At 39.3% G+C, this 22,552-nt stretch overlaps 1 protein-coding gene across 6 annotated transcripts in view; it reads left to right on the top strand.

Annotated features, from left to right (window-relative positions):
* Positions 1-22,552, top strand: part of ST8SIA1 (ST8 alpha-N-acetyl-neuraminide alpha-2,8-sialyltransferase 1) — a 192,302-nt gene that overhangs the window by 115,723 nt on the left and 54,027 nt on the right. For 2 of the 6 annotated variants that reach the window (XR_008450442.1, XM_054070208.1), the window contains exon 5: positions 4,956-5,480. Coding sequence is in view for 2 of the 6 variants with exons in the window: in XM_054070208.1 (XP_053926183.1) it covers positions 4,956-5,442 (487 nt within the window). In the remaining 4 variants the exon portion in view is untranslated. Of the gene's footprint in view, positions 1-4,955; positions 5,993-6,208; positions 20,153-21,253; positions 21,344-22,552 lie in introns of those variants that run through there. The other 4 variants (XR_008450438.1, XR_008450437.1, XM_054070188.1 and 1 more) reach the window with 4 other exon arrangements.

Below are 22,552 nucleotides of genomic sequence, written 5' to 3'. Positions count from 1 at the left end.
AACTGTTCCACCCATTACTCAATCTTTTCCTTTTTTTTAAATAAGTCAACTTGCAATTAATCCAGAATGCTGAACTTGTGACTTTGCAGATGCCAACACAGTAAATAACTGGGATATCATCACAAGCATGAGATGGTTTCTTTTTCATCTCCCTGGAGAGTCACTGAGATGGAAGAAAATGCTGTCATTATTATCTGCAAGTGGGTTAGCTCAATGTCAATGCAGCAAATTGTTTGTGGTTACTGGAAGTCATCTCTTAGTACCAGAGAGCAGTCCTGCAAAAGAGCATCAGTAAGAACATTAAAAACTTATTAAAAATAAAAGCAAAACACTTAATGCTCTTAAGTCTTTGATTGTACTGTCATGACAATGTACTGTGGCAGTTTTGGATGCATCGCTCTCTGGAAAAGTGAAGTAGGAGAGAGCATTTGAGGGAACCCTAGAGCAGGTATCAAGGAAATTACTTCTTTCATATCTGTGCAGCTGTGTCTACACGTCTGTTGAAAATTGTGCTTTTTAAGTTGATCTGTCATATGGGCCTGACAGGAAAAACGTGATGATTTTATTGGCTTGCTATCCATTAATGACACTAGTGGAAGTAAAGCGCCTAGGCTGAACGTGCCGTGATCTGTTTCACCAGTGTTCACAGTCATCAGTGCCTCTCGGGGCTGCTGTCAAGCTGCCGGGATGCATTTCTGCAAATTACTGAGCAACTCACATAGTCTTCAGGTGCTTTTCAGGGCTTGGGAGATTCCAGATCTGGTTTTATGTAAATGCTGGCAACCTGCCATGCATTTGTGTGAGCTTGACTGCAGAAGATGACCCTGAAAGCAGTTCAGCTGTTTTTTGGCCAGAGATCAGCTGAGGAGCTAGTGTCGCCTGAGATGCACTCTTGCACAAGGGGCTGGATCATTTGATGTGTTTCTTTTGAAGCCTAGTAAGTAGGGAGGAGCACTACGGCTTCTGGGCTGTGCCATTGAGAATACTGAATCGTAGAATCATGGAATAGTTTGGATTGGAAGGGATCTTAAAGATCATCTTGTTCCAACCCCCCTAAATGTTCAAAGCACGTCAAGTAGAGGCAAGAACTAACTAGGAATCAGTGGCTCCTCATTCAGAGAAGGCTGGGCAAGGATCAGCACAAGGGAAGACATTGTGGCCATCTGGGTGCGAGTACTACATGAGGCTGGTGGTGTCCATGCCAAGACAAGCAGGAAGGAAACATATTGTCGTAATCACATGTGCACTACAGAGCGGATCAGTTGAAGGAAAAGACCTCCTGATCTCTCTGTCAGGCACGGAGTAGCGTCCTTGCTGTCTGCTTGGACAGATGTGGTATAGTGCTCTCGAAGCCACTCCTGGAGGGAGATTGCCTGCAGGATTCCATATCTGGGTTGAGAGTTAAAGGAAAATACACTTGAGTTTCCAGTACCATTTCTAGAAACTTCTTGATGGGGACAGCATTTGTCCCTGAATTTCTCAGCCTCTAACCAGTGTGTGAAATGTCAGAAAGCTGGATAGGGCTTCTATTTTTACAAATGGGGAACAGAAAACTTCATGTGCTTCTAATATCTCCTCTCATGAGGCGCGCAAGATGGGCAGCAGCTTTTTGGCTGTGTTAGTCCATCAGACCAGCCATAATCGGCATGTTTTATGTTTCAACATGGGCTCCTGGCCACCTGTATAGTGTCCATCTGTTGAACTGGGCGTGATGCCTACCGACACTGTGATCCAGATAATCTGAATGAGGAATGGGTTTCCAGGAGTTGATGATGTTCCTGAAGGGCAGTTTGCAGTAACATGATAAATGCTGTCTGCATGAAGGCCCTCCCATGCACTGCACTCTCGTGCACTGCACTCCCATGCACTCTCGTGGTAGTGCTGTTCACTTCTCATTACTTCAAGGCATTTGGGGAGATTAATCTAGAAAAAATGTAAACGTGTTGTGGCAATGATAGCAAATGAATATTCAGAGACAGTCTCTGGCCTTCTGTGACTGTATCTGAACAATTTTAATGTATTCATCTTAGAGCTGCACAGTGCTTTTCTATGAATGGTAAATTTCCTGAAAAATGCAGTTTTAGAATAACCACATCTATTTGCCATATGAAGTGAAATTAAACTAGCTCTAAGTGGGAAAGGTCACAGTGAAACTGGCTTCCGTGAATGACAGAGAACCTGTCTTTGCCTTTCCCTCAGCCAAGGTGCAAGAACTCCACCGTATCAAGCTGTGTATTCAAGTTCCCTTTACTGTGAAAGGAAGCCTGAACATGCATCTCCCACCTCACAGTGGTTGTCCCAAGTTATGGGGAGGGCAATAGTCCAAAAGCGTGTTGCTGGTCTTATTCTGCCTTTTGTAAGCAATTAGGTTACTAGTACAGGGTTTGGATGCCAGGACTCTGAGCCACTAGGTGAATATGGAAAGTATTAAGCTAGAGATTTATTTCCACCCCCCTCAGTGACTGTGTCCTGATGGAAATGAAACAAGTTTGATAGGATGGACCCAACTTCTGTACCTGACAATCCAACAGGTTGTCTTGGTGCTCCTTAGTGAGAGAAGGTAGTAAAGCCTGTTTTGAGGAACACTTAGGTAAATGTCTGATAGCAATGGAGTGAGAGGGCCCATATGAGGAGGTACAGTCTGACAATGTATTTCTGCCGAGGCACCTTGGTCTTGGCTGGTCTTCTATATTCAGCTGTCTTGGCTTGTCTTCTATATTCAGCTGTCTTGGCTATTTCTAAAGAAAAAAAATGCCAAATACAACAAGTTATTAAATAGTTTTTATTGTTTTGTTTTGTATGTTTAGGTTCAATTGATTTCTCGCTTGAAAGACAGTGGTTTTGTCTACATTAACAAATAGCATCATGCAGTAGGACCAGATCTGCAGACCAAAAGAGTAATGAAGATCTAGCCAGATTTCAGGGGTTTTGCTTCAAAACAGCTTTATTCTAATTCCACTTGAAGGAAATTTTGAAATAAACTTATAGTAAATCAGGAGACCAAATATTGTTTGTTGAAAAATTTAACAAACCCTCTCATCTTATTTACAATATTCAAGTTTTTTGCCAAAATAAAGACTTTAAAGAACCTGGGACATGTTTATGAGACATTTCAATGCTGTTTAAGCTGGTTTTTTTTATTGGCAATTGTTTCAGCTGAAATTTTATCTGGGGCTTCTTAAGGTGATCTGGCATCTTACTTAAATCTATGAATCTGATGTGTATGTGTGATTCTTGCTGTTGTTTCACAGAGATCTATACATATAATTGGTCTCTTCATAACCCTTTAAGAAGGATATTCTTATACCTATCTCTCTGCCTGCACCACAGAAAGGAAAAAAAATCCAGTGCTGCTGTCTCAACGTTCTTGTTCAGACTCCTCTACTGTGTGACTATGAAATTAGTCATGTCACATTTGTCGTAGCTGCAGGAAACTGAGACTGCAGCAACAAGGGCAAGGCAGGTGTCTGGGAGCTAAAAAAAAAATAGGGATCACATGCGGGCGAGCAGCCCAGCTGCAATAAAAGGAGCGCATGTGAGTCTTGTGCAGAATTGGCTTTTAATGCAGCAAACTTTACCTGTATGCTGAAGGCTATAGATGCTGTCATGTGGTAAAAATGGGGAGGTCTTACTAGTTCTCTGAAGATTGTGTGGGCTCTGGAAATAAAGCAGATTATTGAGAGTAAGTGCCAGTGACTGTTATGCAAAGGCATCTGCACCCTGGGACGGCGAGTGCTCCTGTTACTTTGCAAGTTTGTGGTTTAGGTAATGAGTTTTACGCATGGCTCTGGCTGACCTCAGTTGCATCCAATGATACATATTTGAGATACTTCAGTGTTCTACTGCAATGTGATTTGTTTATTGTCAGACATTAGGACAGATCAAACATGAGTGCAAGTTCTGGGGTGAGAGAATGGCCTCGGATTTCCAGCCAGAGGACTCATTCATCTTGGCATATCCAGAAACATATGGCAACGAGAATTTATAATCTTTACAGAATACTGATTTTGGAGTTGTATATAAGTCTAATATCAGGGATAAAGCAGACATCAGCAAATAACTATTGCTAATTTAATATATTGTAACCTGATGTAGGTTTTATGTCAAGAGATGAGGAGGCTATCATGTTAGAGAAATAATCCGTACATATGCGTTGCCCTCCTCATGTTTGCCATGCAGTCTCTCCTTTAACTTGCATGCTACGCGTACCAGATGATTTTAAACCTATTCAGCATGTAAACCATGCCTTCTTAAACGCCAGCCCTGAATACTGTTTTGTGCACGTTGCTAAGTTTTCGTGATGCCACTTATCCTGAACGCATCATTGATTTCTGTTTTTACTTGTTTGTAACAAAGTATATTCTTTGAGATTTTCTCAGTTCAAGAACAAGAATTTACCACTACAGTAGGCAACCTAAGTCGCTATACAGTATAGACATAACAAAAACAATTCTTACAAGTCTCAGAAGTTTTATAAGTCCAAAGTTTCTATTTAGACATTTAATGATATTGCTTGTTCAGCATGTAACATGAATTCTTTTTTGTATGCCTTTAAGGAACAAGAAAAACACAGACTTTAAAATTTCTTTTAAAGATTCCTGTGCCTGAAAATGTTAAGTTGATTTTTGGACAGAAAGAAAAATGTCACTAAAAATGATTGATTTTCAGGAAAGCTGCCAGTGTTCATTCCAGGTTTTTTGAAAAGATGAAATCAGAAACTTTTTGTATTTTGGAGTTTGCAGGTTACCAGGTGGTTTTCAACTGTCTCTTTAGGTTGATGTTTTTAGAAGAGAGGCAGTGTCAGACAGTCAGAAGTTTGCCTGGACTCTCTCTGAGCTCAAGAGAGGTGTGCAGGTGATTGTAAATATGTGCATGAGAAGCAGCTGTTAGCTGGATTTTGAAAGGACTGGCAAAACCCATGTGTGACCAATTTGTTTTTCTCTGTTGTTTTACAGGTTCCAGAATCTGCTGTGGTCTCGGAAAGCATTTGTGGACAGCGTGAAGGTATATAACCAGAGCTACATCTACATGCCAGCTTTCTCAATGAAGACAGGGACAGGACCCTCCCTACGTGTCTATTACACCCTGGAGGACTTCGGGGCCAAGCAGGCGGTCCTTTTTGCCAACCCCAATTTCCTGCGTGACATTGGCAAGTTCTGGAAGAGCAAAGGTATCCATGCCAAACGGCTTTCCACAGGACTTTTCCTAGTCAGTGCTGCCCTTGGTCTGTGTGAAGAAGTAACAATTTATGGCTTCTGGCCATTCTCTGTGGACCTGCATGGGAAATTTATTAGCCATCATTATTATGACAATGTCTTGCCCGATTCTGGATTCCATGCCATGCCGGAGGAATTTCTACAGCTCTGGTTTCTTCATAAAAGTGGTGTTCTAAGAATGCAACTAGAACCGTGTGAGGACCCTTTAATCCAGTCTTCTGCCTGAGGATCACAGGAGTTGGTTTGGGAGATTGTAACAGTTAGGTAAGGGTTCTTGTGAGGTACAGCAAAAAAGCTGGAAACACACAAGCTACTATAAACAGACAATTTATTAGTAAAAATTAGTGCTTTACTTACAAACAGCAAGACGGTTCAGTAATCATAACTGTCAGGGATAATAATGATAATTCATGTCCCTGTGTTGTAGCAAGGTTGGGCACAAAGCTTAGCAGGTTTCCCTGCGACAACAATGTAGGTTGTGGTTTATTGCCGCACCTTGCCACAAGTTTCAGGGTTATTTATACAGGTTTGCATCCTGCCACGTAGGGCCAGTATGTGCCAGGAGACGGTCTCAACTCTGCCCTTCAGTTATATAATCACTGCTCATTATTGCTCATGCGCAAAACTCAGTCGAGTGTGTTTCCTCCTCCTAAGGGTGGTTTCTTCATCTTCCTTTGTCTTCCTCACTTGTCCTTCAGCCATCTTTGGCTGTCTTCCCTTTGTTGAAGGTCGTTTGCAACTGCAAGTTTCATAACTCAGATGGGAAACACAGTTGGGTAAGCGCTTCTTACAGTTCCTCATTGTTCTCAACACAGTTTTTCTCTTGTGATGTATCAAGTGCTGGTCAAGTGCTTGCTTAAACTTACGACAATACAATACACCGCTTTACCTCTACAGATCAAGTAATTTTCCATCTCCAATACAGAGATCCAATAGTTTTTCATTTCTATGCTCTCCAACAGAGTTCTGTTTTCTGTTGATTGTTTTTAAAGGGAAAATAATCATGGATCTGCATGGACCATAAGAATGCTACTTGAAGGCCAAATGGAGTATGTCCTTAATGTAAAGTGCTTTATGGAACTGGAGCGGGGGAAAGCGAATCTCTTCATTGTGTCCGTACAGCAGCATTGTGAAAATAACGTCAGAAGCAGCACAGCTGAACTTTCTGGGGGACATTTTTAAATGACCGATGTTAAAAGGGCATTAAGGCTTGGAGAGGCACAGGGCCACCCACAAGCTTTTGCTGACAGTGCCAAATATGACTGTCTGTTAAAAAATCCATTTCATTCCACACTGGCACCATGTACAACTTTCCTTTTTCCTTTTTATTTTTTTTTTCCTCTTTGTACGTGTGGGTGTGTGCGTAGGAGAGCACGTGTGTTGTTGACTCCTTTGTTTCTTTCTCCTTTCTTGTTTTCCCTTTTTTTTTTTCCTTTAGCTTTTTTTTTGTTTCCTCAATGGAAGGAAAAGGAAAGGCTTATAAGCCCCAGGAGCCAAGTACCATCAACATCTCTGAAGACTCAAGAGAGTGAAGGGAGCTAAGAATCTGGTTAGAAGAAGGTCCTAGGAATGCCTTGCTACTGGGTATGGGTGGACCTAATTGCTGTAGATTTTATTAGGTTAGTTTAGGTCATTGCACTTACAGCTATATTGTGGGTAAGAGCTAGTTAGGGGAAATTGGTCTGCAAATGAAATTTGTGTTACCAAAGCAGTAGTGAAGTGCAGCCTGGTTTCAGTTGACCTGCTGCAAGTTTTCCACAGTGACTTTTGTAGCAGGGATGGTTCCTGACCTGCTTTGCTGTCCAGCCTTGAGGATTAATCCTGTATTCACATTTGGACTCCAAATGTTCATTGACTGTAAAGGGGATTTGGGGTGTTCAGTGAAATGCAGAATGAGGTTGTTCATTTGCTTATAGCAGAAAAACTGCAGAAATGAATGTAAGTGACACTTAAGATGAGTTGAAGCTTTGAAAATCCTTTCTCTTTGTGTGACTAGCTCTTCTGCTTGGATTGTAATGTTAGCCTTAAAGACTTGTACTTTTCTTGCAAGATTGTCTCTGGTTAAAGAGAGTCTGAAAAGCAAAACAGCCTTTGGGAGCATTAAAAAACTGCATAGCCAGCAAGAAGAAAAGAAAAAAAAAGAAAATCTGCAGGCCCTTACGTAAGGCAGCCTCTCTCCTCACAGTGGGTAAATTATGTCAGTATGCGCATTGCACACGTGCTGCCTGGCCAGCACAGCGCCTGAAGGATTGTTTTATTTTGGGTTAATACTGGGGCAGCAGATGGTCCTATCGCCATGAAAATGAGAAATCTTTTTGTTTGTTTGCTTCGGCTTAGCACTGTAGGACAAGAATAGAATACCAGCTCAGTCCACAGTGTAATTTCAGCTGCAAGATGTTATTACCATTAACTTTAAAACCCAGATCAGTGTTCTCTTTTTTATCCTGTAGTAAAAGTGTTGAAACAACAAAACTGTAATCAGGTTTCCACAACAATTTCCTGTGCTACCTGTTTTAGATCCAAAGTGCTAGTGTACTGGGGGGATGTGTCCTATCCTATGTTGACAATGTCTCTCTTTGTAGACGGCCAGCTGCAAGTTATATAGATATAATTAAAAGAACCCAAACAAGTAAAATACATGGCTCTTCTTTAAATATAAATAATTCAACTATCTATGTAGGACACTGGAAAAATAATAATGTTTTGCTTTTTAAAGCTATGTTTCATAATAAAATCTTCTTTCTGAATATCAGTATTCCAAACTCAAAGTGGGTACTGTTCCACAGCATTATATGGCAATGCTAAACTGTAATGTGGAAATTTGGGTTAAATAGAATTCTAGAAATTGTTCTGATAAAATCTGAATGTGCTTCTGTAACCCATTTTATCTGTTAAAAGTACAGTGAACACACTGATGGAATGTCACTTGATAATTCATTCTCTTTTATTATGTTTGTTTTGTCTGTGATGTGGGTACTTGGTGAGGAGGGATTTAAAAGTTAAGTTTTTTCTTTACTGCTTGTTATGGTAGAATTTTACTGAGCTGCCTTTCTTGGATGAAGAAAAGGGTGCCTGTATGGTTTATATTGTATGTGTTAAGTTTTGTAATTCTCAGTGCTTTAAATATGACATTATTTGTCAGAACAACAGTCAAAATGTGGTGTGCTGAAATGGCATTTCTTTGGGGGTGATAGGGAATAAGGACAGTAGGGAGAAACTGCCTTTTTGCTGGTCATTTGGGGTTTTTTTTGTATGTTTACTAATACTTGGGAATTTAGTCTTGAACTTCCCTGACAGCTCTTCAACCCTTTGGCAACCCTTTTTTCTCATGTTTTGGGGAAATAATTGTATTAGAAGAATGAGAGGAAAACATGTATTTTTGTAGCACAACTCAGTGCAGTGTTCAGTAATACTTGGCTTGTTCATGTTCAACTGGTGCCATAGATATCTTGTGATATTCTACTCTTCACCTCTGTAAGACTGGGGCAGACTGAACCTGTAGCCTGTGGTCTTCCTGAGTGCCTTTTCATGTCTGCAGTCCTGGTGTCTGCAAGGAGATAGCTTCCAAAAACTTATGAGAGTAGGAGAAACCCAGGCTGTGTGCAGTGTGACTGGTGTTGGAGGAATTGATAATTCTGGCTCTGTTCACTTTTATGCATAGTGTATATAACTGCATCTTACAATGACAACCACATCCGATGAAGAAGTAAAGGCTTCAAGGAGAGATAATTTTCTATAACTTCCAGAAAACAGGCAACCGAGCAAAGAAGTGAAATGAAAATTAATGCCGCTTTTGAGAGAACAAAATCTGTTTTAGCTTCTCAGTCCATGTGAACACACTGGCCAGCGATCAGCCTTTTGCCCAGCAAGTATAAAGGGACACAGGAGGGGTACTGCAGGAGTTTTGTGGCACAAGGAGCCACAAAACAATGAAAAGAAAATCAGCTGGGAACTGTAAGTGTTAACCATGAAAAGTCAGCATCTTGCAGGTGCTCGATCAGAGTGATTATGTCCATCCAGCATTTATCTATTGTTTGATTCCAGCACATTGATGGTAGTGCCCTCAATAAAATCTCATTGCTTGTATTGCTATATTTTCCTTGAAGTGAATCAAAACCTTAATATTTATTTTTTAATGAAATTCCCTACTCTATCTTCTCTGTTTCCACTGCCAGTCTCTGAATTTCTCTGATAATGTAACTGAAGCTGCACAAGTCTTTGCCAGGTTGAAAGCTATCAAAGTTAATCTTCAATAAAAACTAGGTCAGACTGGCCAAATGATTTGTTAATGTTCCTAATTTTATCACGGTTACTAATTTTATCATAGATGTGACAAGGTATGGAAGCGCTGGAATAATTTCTCTACATAGGAAGCATTGACCCATGTTTGTAAGTAGAATGAATTAAATTCCTTTACAAGAGTTGTGAATGGAAGATATTCGGCAATGAAATTACTCTAGATATAATCTTTCAGGGGTGTATATGCTTTTGAGTAAAACCAGACCAGTTTTTGAACTTGTGCCAAAACTATTCCTGTTAATTGTAAAGCCTTTGCAGCTACTTCTAAAACATACGAGAGAAAGAGAAGCCAGCAGGTCTTAAAATCATAGAGAAGGGTGCGTGTGCTCATGAGAATAAAAACATTTAATATTGGTCCAGACCTTGCTATAATACTAAGTAGTCCTAGTAATGAATGTTGTATTTTTATATTTTTTTTACTGAAATGAAGATATCAGGTTTGGAATGAAACAGCTACAAACGTCAAAGGTCTAAGCCTCTGTTACAGCTTAATTTTTGTAGTATGTAGAAATATCGGCCATTTTGTGAACTTGACTACTTTGATCTTTTTGTTAGCTTCATCAGAATGTGTCATAACATGCACTGCTGAGTTTGCACCTCTGTGAGAACTGAAACTCAGCAAAGCATCTGCTTGTTTTAAGCTGGATGTCTGAACTGTGGTAGTTATGTAAAACCCTTCCTCTACAGACCTTCATGGAAACTGGTTTAATATCTGGCTTACCCTTGCCTGTAATTAATAACTAGAACAGTAGTGAGGATCCAGAAATGCGAGTGATGGAGGAGCTGAATGATATCTCACCATTTGCTACCTGCTTTGTTTCTTTTCTTCAGCTTACTAGTAAATATTGGAAAAAGTCCAGGTTCTGTGAAGGACAGGCAGTTCTTGAAGGGCTGCATGATGCTGGAAAAAAGGAAGATCAAATCTGTGGTGTAACAAATTGGAGAGTAGTGTAGCAATTCTTGATAAAGATCCCCAGTTCTCAGCAACTGTAGGATATTTTCTTCTGGTAGTGATTGTGAAAAATGGACTGCATGTGACCTACTGATGGTTTTCAGTGAGATGGCAGCAAAGCAAAATGCTATGAGGAGGGGTAGCTGATGAAATGAAAAGGAAAATACAGTGGAACAAAGAACGATGATAAAAAATCTGTCTTTTCCTTCTCTCTTAGTGCTCCCCCGCAACATATATTTAAAATGGACTAACCAGCTATTAGGAGTCAATGTCTCCTTCATGAAAGGATGTGGTGGGATTTGTACTAGCTGAAACTTTCTGGTAAACAAAATTAATCAGACTTTGTCCTGAAATGCATATTCTATGACTGTTTGAGGGATGCTCTGTGGGCTGTGGCTGTCTTGGAGTGCTATGACCTCCCTAATGGGACCAGCATCTAATGTCATGTGGTTCTAACAAATCTCCCTCTGGGATCATCTGGACTTAATATTTGTGCCGCTACAAGTCATGCTAAAGGTTCTGTCTGCTCTATCCTTCCTAATGACTATCCTCCTTGGGGTTAGAACTGTGATTTAAAAAATCAGCCATCTTCTCTTCTAAAATGTTGATAAATCCAAACAGAGCTAGCTCCAAATTAAAAAAAAAAGACTTCAATTAGATGTTGGCAATTCCATCACTGGTGATGTGAAAGAGTATGGAAGAAGGCTGTGTTTTTCAAAGTGATTGTTGTAAAATAATTTCTGCTTTCTTGAATTCCCAGGTTTTGTCACTTGGAATCTACCAGATGTTTGGCTTTGAACCGAAGAATTCATGAAAGACTCACTGGCCTTTTTGTTAAATATTAGCAAATGTGTTTACGTAAGTGTAATAGAGAGAGCCAACAGGAGGCGTAACCTATCATCTGTAGCTGGTATTTCTTTGGCAGCTATGAGAACATAAACAGCTATTTATTCCTCCCTGATTATTCATTTTCTTTGGCTTTTATTACAGCAGGTTGAGCCCTAGTGTATTCAGCCTCTTCAGCTTAATGCATATACTTAAAAATGAATCTCACTCTGTTATTTCAAATGGAAAAACAAAAAAAAAAAACCCAAAAAACAAGAAAAAGAAGTGTTGTTAACTGAAAATGGTTGAATAGGTTCTCTCTGCAATCAGGAGAGACAGGACCCCCCAAATGGTGATTCACGTTTTTATTAACATGGGCTGCGTTCCGAGGTTTCTGCAGGACTGTGAAAACAGCCCAGCTGTGTCTATAATGTGAAACTTTGCAGGGCAGAGCAGAACCTTAAGCATTTCCCCTAGCGTTGTATAGCTTGCTTGTGTGCATATTGTGACTTTGTCAGACCAATGCTGTCTGAACTCAGGCACTGCACGGGGCAGGGGGAGGGATGCAGCTCCTGGCAGTCTGCGTGGATGATGCCAGCCTGCTCTGAGGGGTTTAGCTGTGCAGTGAGTTCAGCCGACTCTGGCATGCTGCTCGCACTCAGGGACAGTAAGTAGACCTCACTCGTGTGATGGCAGCAGGGTACATTCAATACAGTAGCATGTAAGGATAAGTCTTTTCGCTGCCAGGACTTTGCAGTCACTGGAATGGCTCCATTTAGAACTGCGATATATACAATTCAGCAAGTGCTGTTTCAGAGCAGGTCCTAGATAATTACCCATGGCAAGGTTAGTTCTCTCCTGTTTCACAGTCAGAAGTGCTAGACTTGCTGGAATTGATGGCAGCTTATCCCTTTGGAGACCAGCCTGCCTCTTGCCCTGAAACACTTTTGATCCCTGACAAGTCTCAGAAGGGCCTATTAAAACTGCATCTTAAAATATTCTACATGTAGTTCCCTGCTGCTGTTGAGTTGGTCAGCTTTCTGTCGAGCTGAATATTTATTCTTTTTGGATTCCTCTAAGGCAAGCGAACCTTTAGCATTCAGACGACCTGGAATTTACCATATTATTTGGCGGCTTCACCTTCCAAGTTAAACCCTTCTTTTCTTTTAGACTAGACGTAACTATTGTGATTGAATTTAAAGGGAATCTAAAAAAGCAACATCACAAATAATTGTTCTCTGGTTTTATGACTAATATAGTGTTCAGTAAAACAGTAAAGTACCTTCTGAGTAGTCCAGTTGATTTCTAATTGTTTATTCAATTAATTATTTTGGTCAGATGGGGCCTACAGCAAAGATGAGTTGCATCATTTTCTGTTTATTGGAACGGAGCAATTGCAGATGTTTAATATGTTTTAAACCTAATTCTTGCTAAGAAGTTAGGGAATCTGTGTATTCCACAAGAAGATTTGTTATTGTGTGATTAGCTTGGTAGTAAAAAAAATGTTTTCAGTGAGAATAGATGCACAGAGGAAAAATGTTTTGATTAGAACAATATAATCTGGAGCAGCAAGACCCAGATTCAAATTCCTGCTTGGAAGACTTCAACCAGGAGCTCGGTGTGCTGCAAGATTGTTGTAGTCATGACTTCTTCTCCACATGCATTATTTTTAGTGGAAAATACTTGAACACTTTTTTTTTTATAATCCCCATGAGTGCTGAAAATAAACATGCATATTTTCAAGAGCACAAATTTTCTTTTTGGATGCCCATAGTTTTTAGTACACAGGGCAAAACTGACAGAATATATCTGGTTTTCAGGAGAATGCTGTTTCGGTGTAGTCTTGCAGGGCTTAGGCAAACACACGAGTTGATTGCTGCCTCTTGATCTGTAGAGTTTCAGCAGATGATACAGGGTGTGCTATGCTGGCAAGAAAAAAAAGGATATTTTCACTGCAGCTCTGCCTGCTTGATGTCTCCCATATGCTGAGTGGTATTTCTTAGTTCTGTGAGGGCTCTTCAAGTGTGAACTTTGATCTTGAAGATCATGCGTTTACTAATTTTAAAGGACTGGACTTTGAATGTACTGAAAACTGAAAGAGACATTGAAATAACTTGAAATAAGTACTTAAGTGCAGCATTTGGTCATGCTGGATTATTTGGCCTATTACAAAACAGACCTGTGTGCATGTGAAAGACATTTTATCTCAATATGAGACTTGTATCTATGAGGAGGTCACTGGAGGGTAAATGCCTGATGCTGCGTAGGACAAGGACTTCAAAAAATCATGTTGCATTTTTATTTATACCAGTAATGAAATTCCCATTGAGCCAATGTTGGATTAGGTCAGCATTAAGCACTCTTTAAACTCCGACCCCATAGGCATAATTTCCAAGAATTCTCCCATGCAAAGGCAGAATCAGTAGATTTTAATTTTCTTCATGTGGTTTACCTTGCATTGAAAGTGGAATGAAGTGTCAATCAGAACTATTATTTACCCTTTTTAGAGATCTATGTAGACTGCCTAAATAATATACAGGCACGCAATTTTACAAATATTAACAAAATAGCTGATAACCTGAAGTTTATCACTCAAACATTGATTCATATCTTGAAGAATCATTCTAAAATCATGTAGTGAGAAAAAAAAAATCCTTTTTTTTTTTCTAAAATGCACCAATAGCCAAATAAATTCTATGCTAGGAGATACATGCACTTCTAGTTTTGTACTTAAGTCCATACTTTTGCAAAGCTTCCAATTTTAGACTACTGCATGTGGAGTAATCCATTAGATTAAAATTAAATGTTATACTCCAAATATAGTCAAAAAAGAAAGAAAACCAAACTCAGGACAGAGGTTCTGATCTTCTGAATTCTGTTACTGTTTATGTAGTGCCATTTAGTTGTAGAGTCTAAAGAACTAGCTAAAGGTCAAAAAGGAGATAAATAAACAAGATGACATGGTCTATCTGGTAAAGATAAAGGAATGCAAGCATATATTAAATGCTTTGCTGAACTGGGACCTTAAATTATTGACAGATGTTAGGTCTTTATTCTTCCACTTCTCTTTTCGTTAGTTCTTAAGGTACCAGGATGAAACCTGCTGCATTCACAAATTGTTTAAAATCTCTCCACTACAGTGAACATTCCTCTAGGCTCTAAATCTGAAAAATGTAACAGAGAGGCATAAACCGCTTGAGGTTTATTAATACGAAGTGGAAGCAAGTTTGTATGCAGTATTTCTCATCTTCCTAGTACTAGTTATTATATTAATTCAGAATTAAAACGAAGGCTTTCTTATTTCCAATACCACTTACATCAGAATATTTGATATCTTTCTTTGTGCAGTGGTTTCTTTGTCAGGTGAATGAAGATTATATTTAGCTCACTGGGAAATGGTTTGAGGGTTAGTTAACTCATTCTTGGGAAGTAAAGTGAAAAAAACAGAAATTTTATAAAATATAAAGGCTTATCTGTTTTGACCAGTGAAAGCAAGCAGACAGATAAACCTTTTCATTTGACTGAATTTATGCTTCTATGTTAAAATCCACCTGCATTATTAGTAAGTACAACGAGGATGTTACCTTTGGATAGCACATAGATTGTTGGAAAGTGAAAAGTCACTCTTTTAATGAGAAAAGAAGGTTTGCTTCTCTCTGCCCTGCGCTTCAATTTTTAGCGAAATTCTCTTCTCTCTTTTACTGTTCTGGCTCCCGTTGAATCAACAGAATTCCCTACATTTTAACCAGCTGTCCTCAAACATGAGGAAATTTATGCTATGGAAATTTCAACTTAAGATAGTTTAAAGCAGTGCTCATTTATGCTAACTAGTTAAATGTTCCTATACAGTAGGCTACTGATTTTTTCCACAAATGTACAACATGAGCATTTTATGCTATTTGTTAGTGATGGCTCTAAGAAGATATCTTACTGTATTTCAAATATCTGCTGCACTAGGCTGTCACAGTCTGAAATCAAATCATAATCTAAGTCATGTCCTTATTTCAGCAAGTTGCATAGAAGTGATCCATGCGCTGGTCTGTCAAGTACATTGCATGAGCCAAGTGAAAAAGAAAAAAGGATTTTACTACAGCATGAAGACTCAGCATTGACTGGCTCTATCTGGGAATTACATATTCTCAAGTAATTTATTGTCTATGATGGATCTGATGCCTGCTAATGTTTCCACTCATTGCTAAATAATTTTGTTAGATTTCAATGATGTAATTATATAATCTTTTCCCCTTGCCATTTGACTGCAATTTTTCTTCTCTGATAGTCTTTGCAGGGAAGAAATCTTTCTTTAATCTTTCTTTATTCTCTCTCTTTTTTTCTTTAAATGACAATTTAAATTTCAGGCTCAATTCTAATATCAGGTTCTAATTACCTTAAAATGTTGTTCTTAGGTTTTTTTTCCTGTGTTGTGGATTGTCTTTTAACACTGAGTATGATGATGAATAATGAAGTCTCAACAAATTATCTTCTTAAACATCTAAAGTCTTTGGCACCTGAAAATTCTTTTCATTTTCATAAAACCTTGTCTGGCTCCAAGTGTCTTTGGTTTTTAGCTTAAATTGCACACAGTCACATCTTGAATCTTTGCAATATCTTAGTGCACTTGTAGTCAATCAAGCATCAATAAAATATAAATCAATTTCTAAAATGTCTTTGGACCTCAGTAAAAGCCAAGGAGTCTTTAATAAACTTTCTTAGTAATGGCCTTTAACTACCATGATGATAAAAATATTTTTAATTTTCATTTTATGTCTTATGGAAGTTAAAATGTCAGCTGAGTATATAAACAAATCAGTATTAGCCTAGTGATCCTTTTGGGTTTGGTACATGTATTATTTCCAGTGACATTATTTTTCATTTTTTCTTTTGTTTGCATCTCAGTGAATTTCAGATTCTTATCCAACACCTAAATGATTACTACATGTAATGTAGAGGAATTGCACTTGGTAAGGTTTCTGGTCTGCTGGAGAGTTTAGTCATAGTCTGTGTTTTGAATGAAGGATATTTTATCCTCTTCCAGGAAGAGAACTGTTTGAGTCAGAAGGCAAGGTACTAAAAAATAGCCACCTTGGTCCTGTCTTGCTTGTGTTGAATACCTGTGCTGGAGTCAGAGGGCACCCTTTTTGGGCTTTAGGAGGTGCTCAGGAGTGCTGCTGGGGTTGTATGTTGTACTAAGCAGTGGGGCCAGGCTGGCGTAGATGTTTGGGGTAGTCCCAGGGCTGCTGGGTGCTCGTGGTCTAGCCAGGTGAGAGGAGAGCCAGTGCAGAATAAAAGTGATATGAGCTCTGGAATGAAATGTCAAGTGTGGTCCCAGCCCTTGCTAGGCCAGGGCTGAGCAGGAGCCACTGCTGTCTGCTCGTGCTGCATGCTCCCTCCCAAGGACATAGCATGGGGTGCTCAGTGCTCAGACACAGGCAACCTCACTGAGTCTGCTGGGCAGGATAGTTTTGAATCTGAGAAGTATTCTTCCAGTTGGAAATTCATGGAGCAGAGAGCTATGTCATCCCCAATCCTGCCTTTCACTGAGGGAACTGGGGTTGTTCCTGAGGAAACTGGGATTGTTTACCCTGGAGAAGAGGAGGCTGAGGGGACATCTTATCACCCTCTAAAACTACTGTAGCATTGTGGATATTGGTCTCTTCTCCCAAGTAACAAGTGGTAGGACAAGAGGAAATTGTGCCAAATTGTGCCAGAGGAGGCTTAGATTAGATATTAGGAGAAATTTCCTTACTGAAAGAGTGGTGAAGCATTAGAACAGACTGCCCAGGAAAGTAGTGGAGTTGTCATACATGGACATGTTCATAAAATGTGTAGACTTTGGAACATGCTTTAGTAGGCATGGTGGTGTTGGGCTGATGGTTGGACTTGATGATCTTAGAGGTCTTTTCCAGTCTTAATGATTCTATGATTTCCTGGTCCTGAGCAGCTCATCACATGAGCTGGGTGCTGAGAGTTCTCTTGGAGGAGTGACTCCTCCCTGCAGCCTCCTGGTGCTGCAGCAGAACCTGCTGAGAGGAGCCAGCAAGTGTCTAGACACTCTTAAAAGCAGAGCAAACTTCAAGTGCAACTGCTATAGTAATCAACACAAAAAACCAAGACAAATATTTTTCCTTTGTTGTGGAAGGTAGGTCAGCACAAAGCATTTTCATGCCATGCTTTAGCCACTTACAAATCAAAAGCAAGAAGTTTGAATGTGCAAACAGTTTGCTGTAAATTCTGATTTTTCTCCCTGAGCACAGGGTACAAATGTCTCCCATTTTTATTTTAAGCCTTTTTTTGAAGATTTTTATTGGTTTGTTTTTTTTTTTAAATGACAAATATGAGTATCTAAGTTGGCAAATGAAAGCTTGTAGAGTTCTTTTAATCTCCTTCAACTTTGGCGGTTCAAGGTGACATAGCAATTCTGCCTTCATGGTCAAAGCCCTTTAAGAACTTGTAAACCTGTGTGTTTCTTAAGCATCTCACTCACCTTGCTTTGACCTGTGTCAGTCTGGTTCCACTTGTCTGTATTCTGAAAGCCCAAGAGAAAAGCGAACAACAAAATATGAAGACAATTAGAGGTGCCTCGCTGTGAAATTTTCATAGAGTGATACATTGCTTTGATAATGAACTGTGAAATGTAGCATGCGGATGATGATGGATGTAAAAGACTGCATGTGGTTTTATTTGAATGTCGTGTCCATGAACTGGGTTATTAGTATGAGCTCTGTAGTGTAAAAAAAGATAAGGTAAATGGAAATAAGGTATCTCTAGCAGTTGTTGAAGCAAACCACATCCTCTTCTGTCTATCTCCCTTTTTGTAACCAAAGTTGGATTCTGGTAATGGAAGCTTTACTGTTATAATGGTAATAAACTGCTCACTCCCTAAAGTTCAATACACTTCTTACCACTATTGTAAGTGGAAACCTATTTGCTTTTCCAGCTGATCAGAACTCTTCCCAGGCATGGGCTCATTGGGCTGCACTGGGCTGGGAGATCAGTCAGGCTCACTGATAATGCCATGTCACATATTTACTGCCCACAGAATTCAACAGTCTTCCTGTGCCAGGAAATAAGTGACTGTGGCTTGGTATGGTTTGATGCTTGCTTATTGCTGGAAACTGAAGTGCAAGATAAAATGCCGTGAGCTGGCTTCCATTTCTTGTAGGCATTGTTTCACACAACTTGAGGAAGGAATTTTGGGCTTGACTAGAACAGAAATGGGACAGGCAAATATTTTGCAAAATTATTAATTCTGCATTTACCTTATAGAAGTATTCATGAGAAGTCAGTGATTTCTGAAAGGAGTAACATTTATTCCCTTATCCGCTGAGTTGCAGTGATCCTGAAATACCTGCTCAGCCACAGAGGTCCGGGGAACCCACAACTGGCTGATTGCTGAGCTTATACCAACTCCCTGATGTTTTGCTTAGGTAACAAAATAGGTTATTTAAATACAAGCATCCCAGGAAGCATTGCTTGAAGGATCATGATTGGCTTCTCTTTGGTTCAGGACTGCAAGTTCTCTGTTCTCATCTTCCCTGTCATAGCACCTGCACATCTCAGACCTCTTGCTTTGTAGTTGACCCTATCTGCAAGGCTGGCTATGAGAGAGGGCAAGCCTTCCTCCCGGTGGAGTGCTCAAGCAGGTGATGATTAAATCAATGGTGAAACATATCATATCATATCATATCATATCATATCATATCATATCATATCATACACATACACATACACATACAGATATGTTTGGAAGGAGCTCAGTGTTTGGGTAAAACAAGCTAACTTGAGATCAGTCTGTGGTTTATAGTAATGCTGATAGACAATAGCCCAGGCCGGACAGATGCAAAGTGTCTCCTTTCTCTTTAGGGACTGGACATAATTGCCATTTTTGTTCTCTCATACAATATTTCCAAAGGAGTAATGTGATGTGGGACATCAGTGTTAGTTGTTGAATTTTTTCTTTGCGTAATACTAGTACTTTGATTTACAATCCTTCTTATCTTGCCCAGTTTATTGAAAAATGTGATGGTAATGTGGTAGTTCAATGTCTTGAGATGGTTTTAAAGTAGATAAGCATATCATTATGCCTCTGAGGTTGCATAATTCCGTGGATTTATCTTACCTACAGTGACTGGCGTGTAATGTTTATTGTATCATTTATGATATATGTCAGCACTACAGGATGGATGTTGTGTCAAGATGACTTGAGCACTTGGGTAAACATCTCCATGAACCACCATCATTTTGACACACTCAGGGGCAAAGGTACTTGTGTGAAGTGTGTTAAACATCACAAAGCGTGTGTTGTTTAGAGTCTTGTGATTAGGATTTTGATCTTATTCGCTCCAATGTAGCAAATGTTTGGTGTCAGCTAACACTGTTATGAGGACTAAGGGTTTGTCTTTCTTTGCCTGGCAATAATGTGTTTTCTATTATGTCAGTAGACTTGTTCATTTTCAAGTAGTGTGCGGTACTCTTTTGAAGAATGTATCTTTTTCAGGTGGTTTAATGGTGAGTGTACCCCAAAATGTCTAGATGTCTCTCAATAGCAAAAATTGCTTTGTTATTGAATGTATTATTTATTAACAGTATCTTATTGTCTTTTTCTAGTCACATTTTACAAAATATGCCACAAGCATCTCATGTGATTTTTATAAGGAAAGTCTTATTTATAAAATTCGTGCAAGTAGATGGAAACAAATCTCAATTTTATAGTAGTCCATGCCTTTTTTCATAGTTGAAGAGTCTTAATGAGCATGATCAGAAGGGACAAGCTCATTGTTTTGTTTAATTTTGATGGAATTTTTCAAAGGTAACTATTATGTTATTTATACTTTGGATTCAATTATCTTAATAAATAAATATCTCCATTTTAAGAAATGAAAATAGTATTTGTGGGGCTTCTTTTTCTTCTCTTTTCCCTCTTCTCTAACTCATCATGTCTGAAAAATCAAGGTAATTTCCTCTTCTTCTTTATGTCCTATATAATCTAATGTTATGTCAGGATTTACGTCCATTGTTCTCTTCTAATATTACTGGTTATTCTGCTTACTCTGTTCCTATTATTTGTATCTTAGTCACTAAGATATTCTTTTCTACACTGTTAGTCTGAAAATTAATCTGGGGCTGAACTTGTACATTTTTTGCCTTCCCAGAACAAAACAGAAACACAACTTTGAGTGCCTGTAGGAATCCCAAGGAGACACAGACAGAGAATCCCATTCTGCACTCAAATCAGTGTAACTGAATCCTATGATCCTATGTACTTGGACTGGATGTTTCAGTGCTCAGTCTAATACCCACATAAGAGCCTTGAGTACATTTTCTAAAGCAAATGGTGATTCTGGTATCTGAACATCTGCTTGACCTAGCTTAGGTGTCTTTAGATTTTCAAGCTATATTTTGTGAGCACAAGCCTTCTCAAGATAGCTGTAGTTTGACAATGAGCTATTTTTACAATTATGAAAATGTCCCCTCTCACTTTAAACCTCCACTCCTCCTCTCCCTCCTTTAAAACCAGTGGAAGATACAGGATGAAATGGTCCTGGCCTGATAGAGTTCCTCAGCCTGATAGATACAAAAAAGCAAGCATCTCTATCTATCTTAATTTTATTGCAAGAATTATGCATAGCAAAGATGGTCTTTGCTAAGGGAAGATAGAAGCTCCCTTTATTTCAGCTGTGATTGTTTTTTTTCAAAGAACTGCCAAGTGAAGACAGGTGAGAGACTGTTTAACTTCCAGTTCACTCAGGTGTGGGCAAATATAAATTGCTGAGGCCAGTTGGAGACAAAGTCCCAGTGATTATGTTTGTGCTGGAAATCCTCAGGTGACACATTTCCTTGGCTCTCTAGAACATTTATTTCCTTTTCCTAAATGCATTTTCTTATCCGGTGAGTAAATAAGAGCTCCTTGTTCTTTTCATTTGATGTTTCTTAGTTTTCATAATATACCTTCTCCATCTAGGATGCTCACTAGATTTCTTCATGCTACAAGGAGGGATAAAGGTCAATGGGGGCTCAAAAAAGAACTTGCTCCCTCCAAGGACATCTGCCAGGTGAGTTGACAATGGATGGAAACTTCCTTGCAGGGTGTCTCTGTTGTGTTCTAGCTTGTGTGATGAAAATTGTCAATACTGCCTTGGATGATGGGAAATCTAAGTCAAATTTCCAAGTCCGTGAAGCTACTTTCAATTTCAGCTGGTGAAGTGCTACTTGAAAGCTATATCTCGCAGTTACTACTAGGTTTTTCCCTCCATAAGGGAACTTAACTTACCTATACCATTGATCTCAGGTACTTTTTTAGCCCTGTGCCTCTTCATCCTACTCCTTTAAGCTTGATAAGCTAATATTCATTCCTTGTATGAAAATATTCTGTGGAAAGGCAAAATGTCAACAGTATCAATACCTCAGACTCCCTCCATCTGACTTTGACAGGAGATGCTTGAATGTCATAGGGAAGGTCACTGCTGGGACCAAAGAAACCTACCGAATGCAGGAAATTCTCTTGGTATCTCACTTTAGATCCTCTTCTACGCAGATTTCCAACTCGCTGTCATATACTCAGCTTGGACAGCTTGACAAGAATGTTACTTAAGCACTTTGGATTCTGAATGCCTGTTTCCTCTATCTATTTACCAGTTCACTTCTTCATGGCATTTTAGCAGAAATGTTATGCATCTTCTGCTGCTTGACTTGGATATGTGGTAGAAAATACATGCCTAAATGAAAAGACCTGTTGTCAGCGAGAGCTGTGGTACAAGTACTGTGACATTAATCAGTATGGTTTAATGGAGGTGTTCCCATCTCATGCAATTGTGCCTACCTGTTCAGAAGATTTATGAACTTGTTACATCAGACTTTTGCACAGGGATCTACCAGTTGGCTGTGGCATGTTTGCTTGAGCCTGTTCAGCAACAAAGATATTTTATGCTCCATTATGTAGCAGTTGACGTACAGCATGTGCTGTCTTCCTAACGACTACGGAAGTTGTTTGTGTTATGTGAGTAACAACTTCAAGTAGAGGTTTTCAGAAGACACATAGAACTTAAGAGAAAGGCATTCACTTGTGATTTCTGCTACAGATTGCCTGCTTAACCCCTCAAACTGATTGACAACTTTATGTGAAATTGCTGCTATCTGTCAACAAGGACTAATTCTTCCCAGTCTCATGGATTTTGAGGTAAAATATTTTTAGTGTATTTTGAAAAATGCTAGCAGAGAGAATTGGTATCTTGAAAGAAATGAGCTGCCCTACCCTACCTAT

This window comes from Cuculus canorus, chromosome 1 (genome assembly GCF_017976375.1).
Source record: "Cuculus canorus isolate bCucCan1 chromosome 1, bCucCan1.pri, whole genome shotgun sequence".
Taxonomy (NCBI): Eukaryota; Metazoa; Chordata; class Aves; order Cuculiformes; family Cuculidae; genus Cuculus; species Cuculus canorus.
This window is presented reverse-complemented; position numbering and strand designations above follow the sequence as displayed.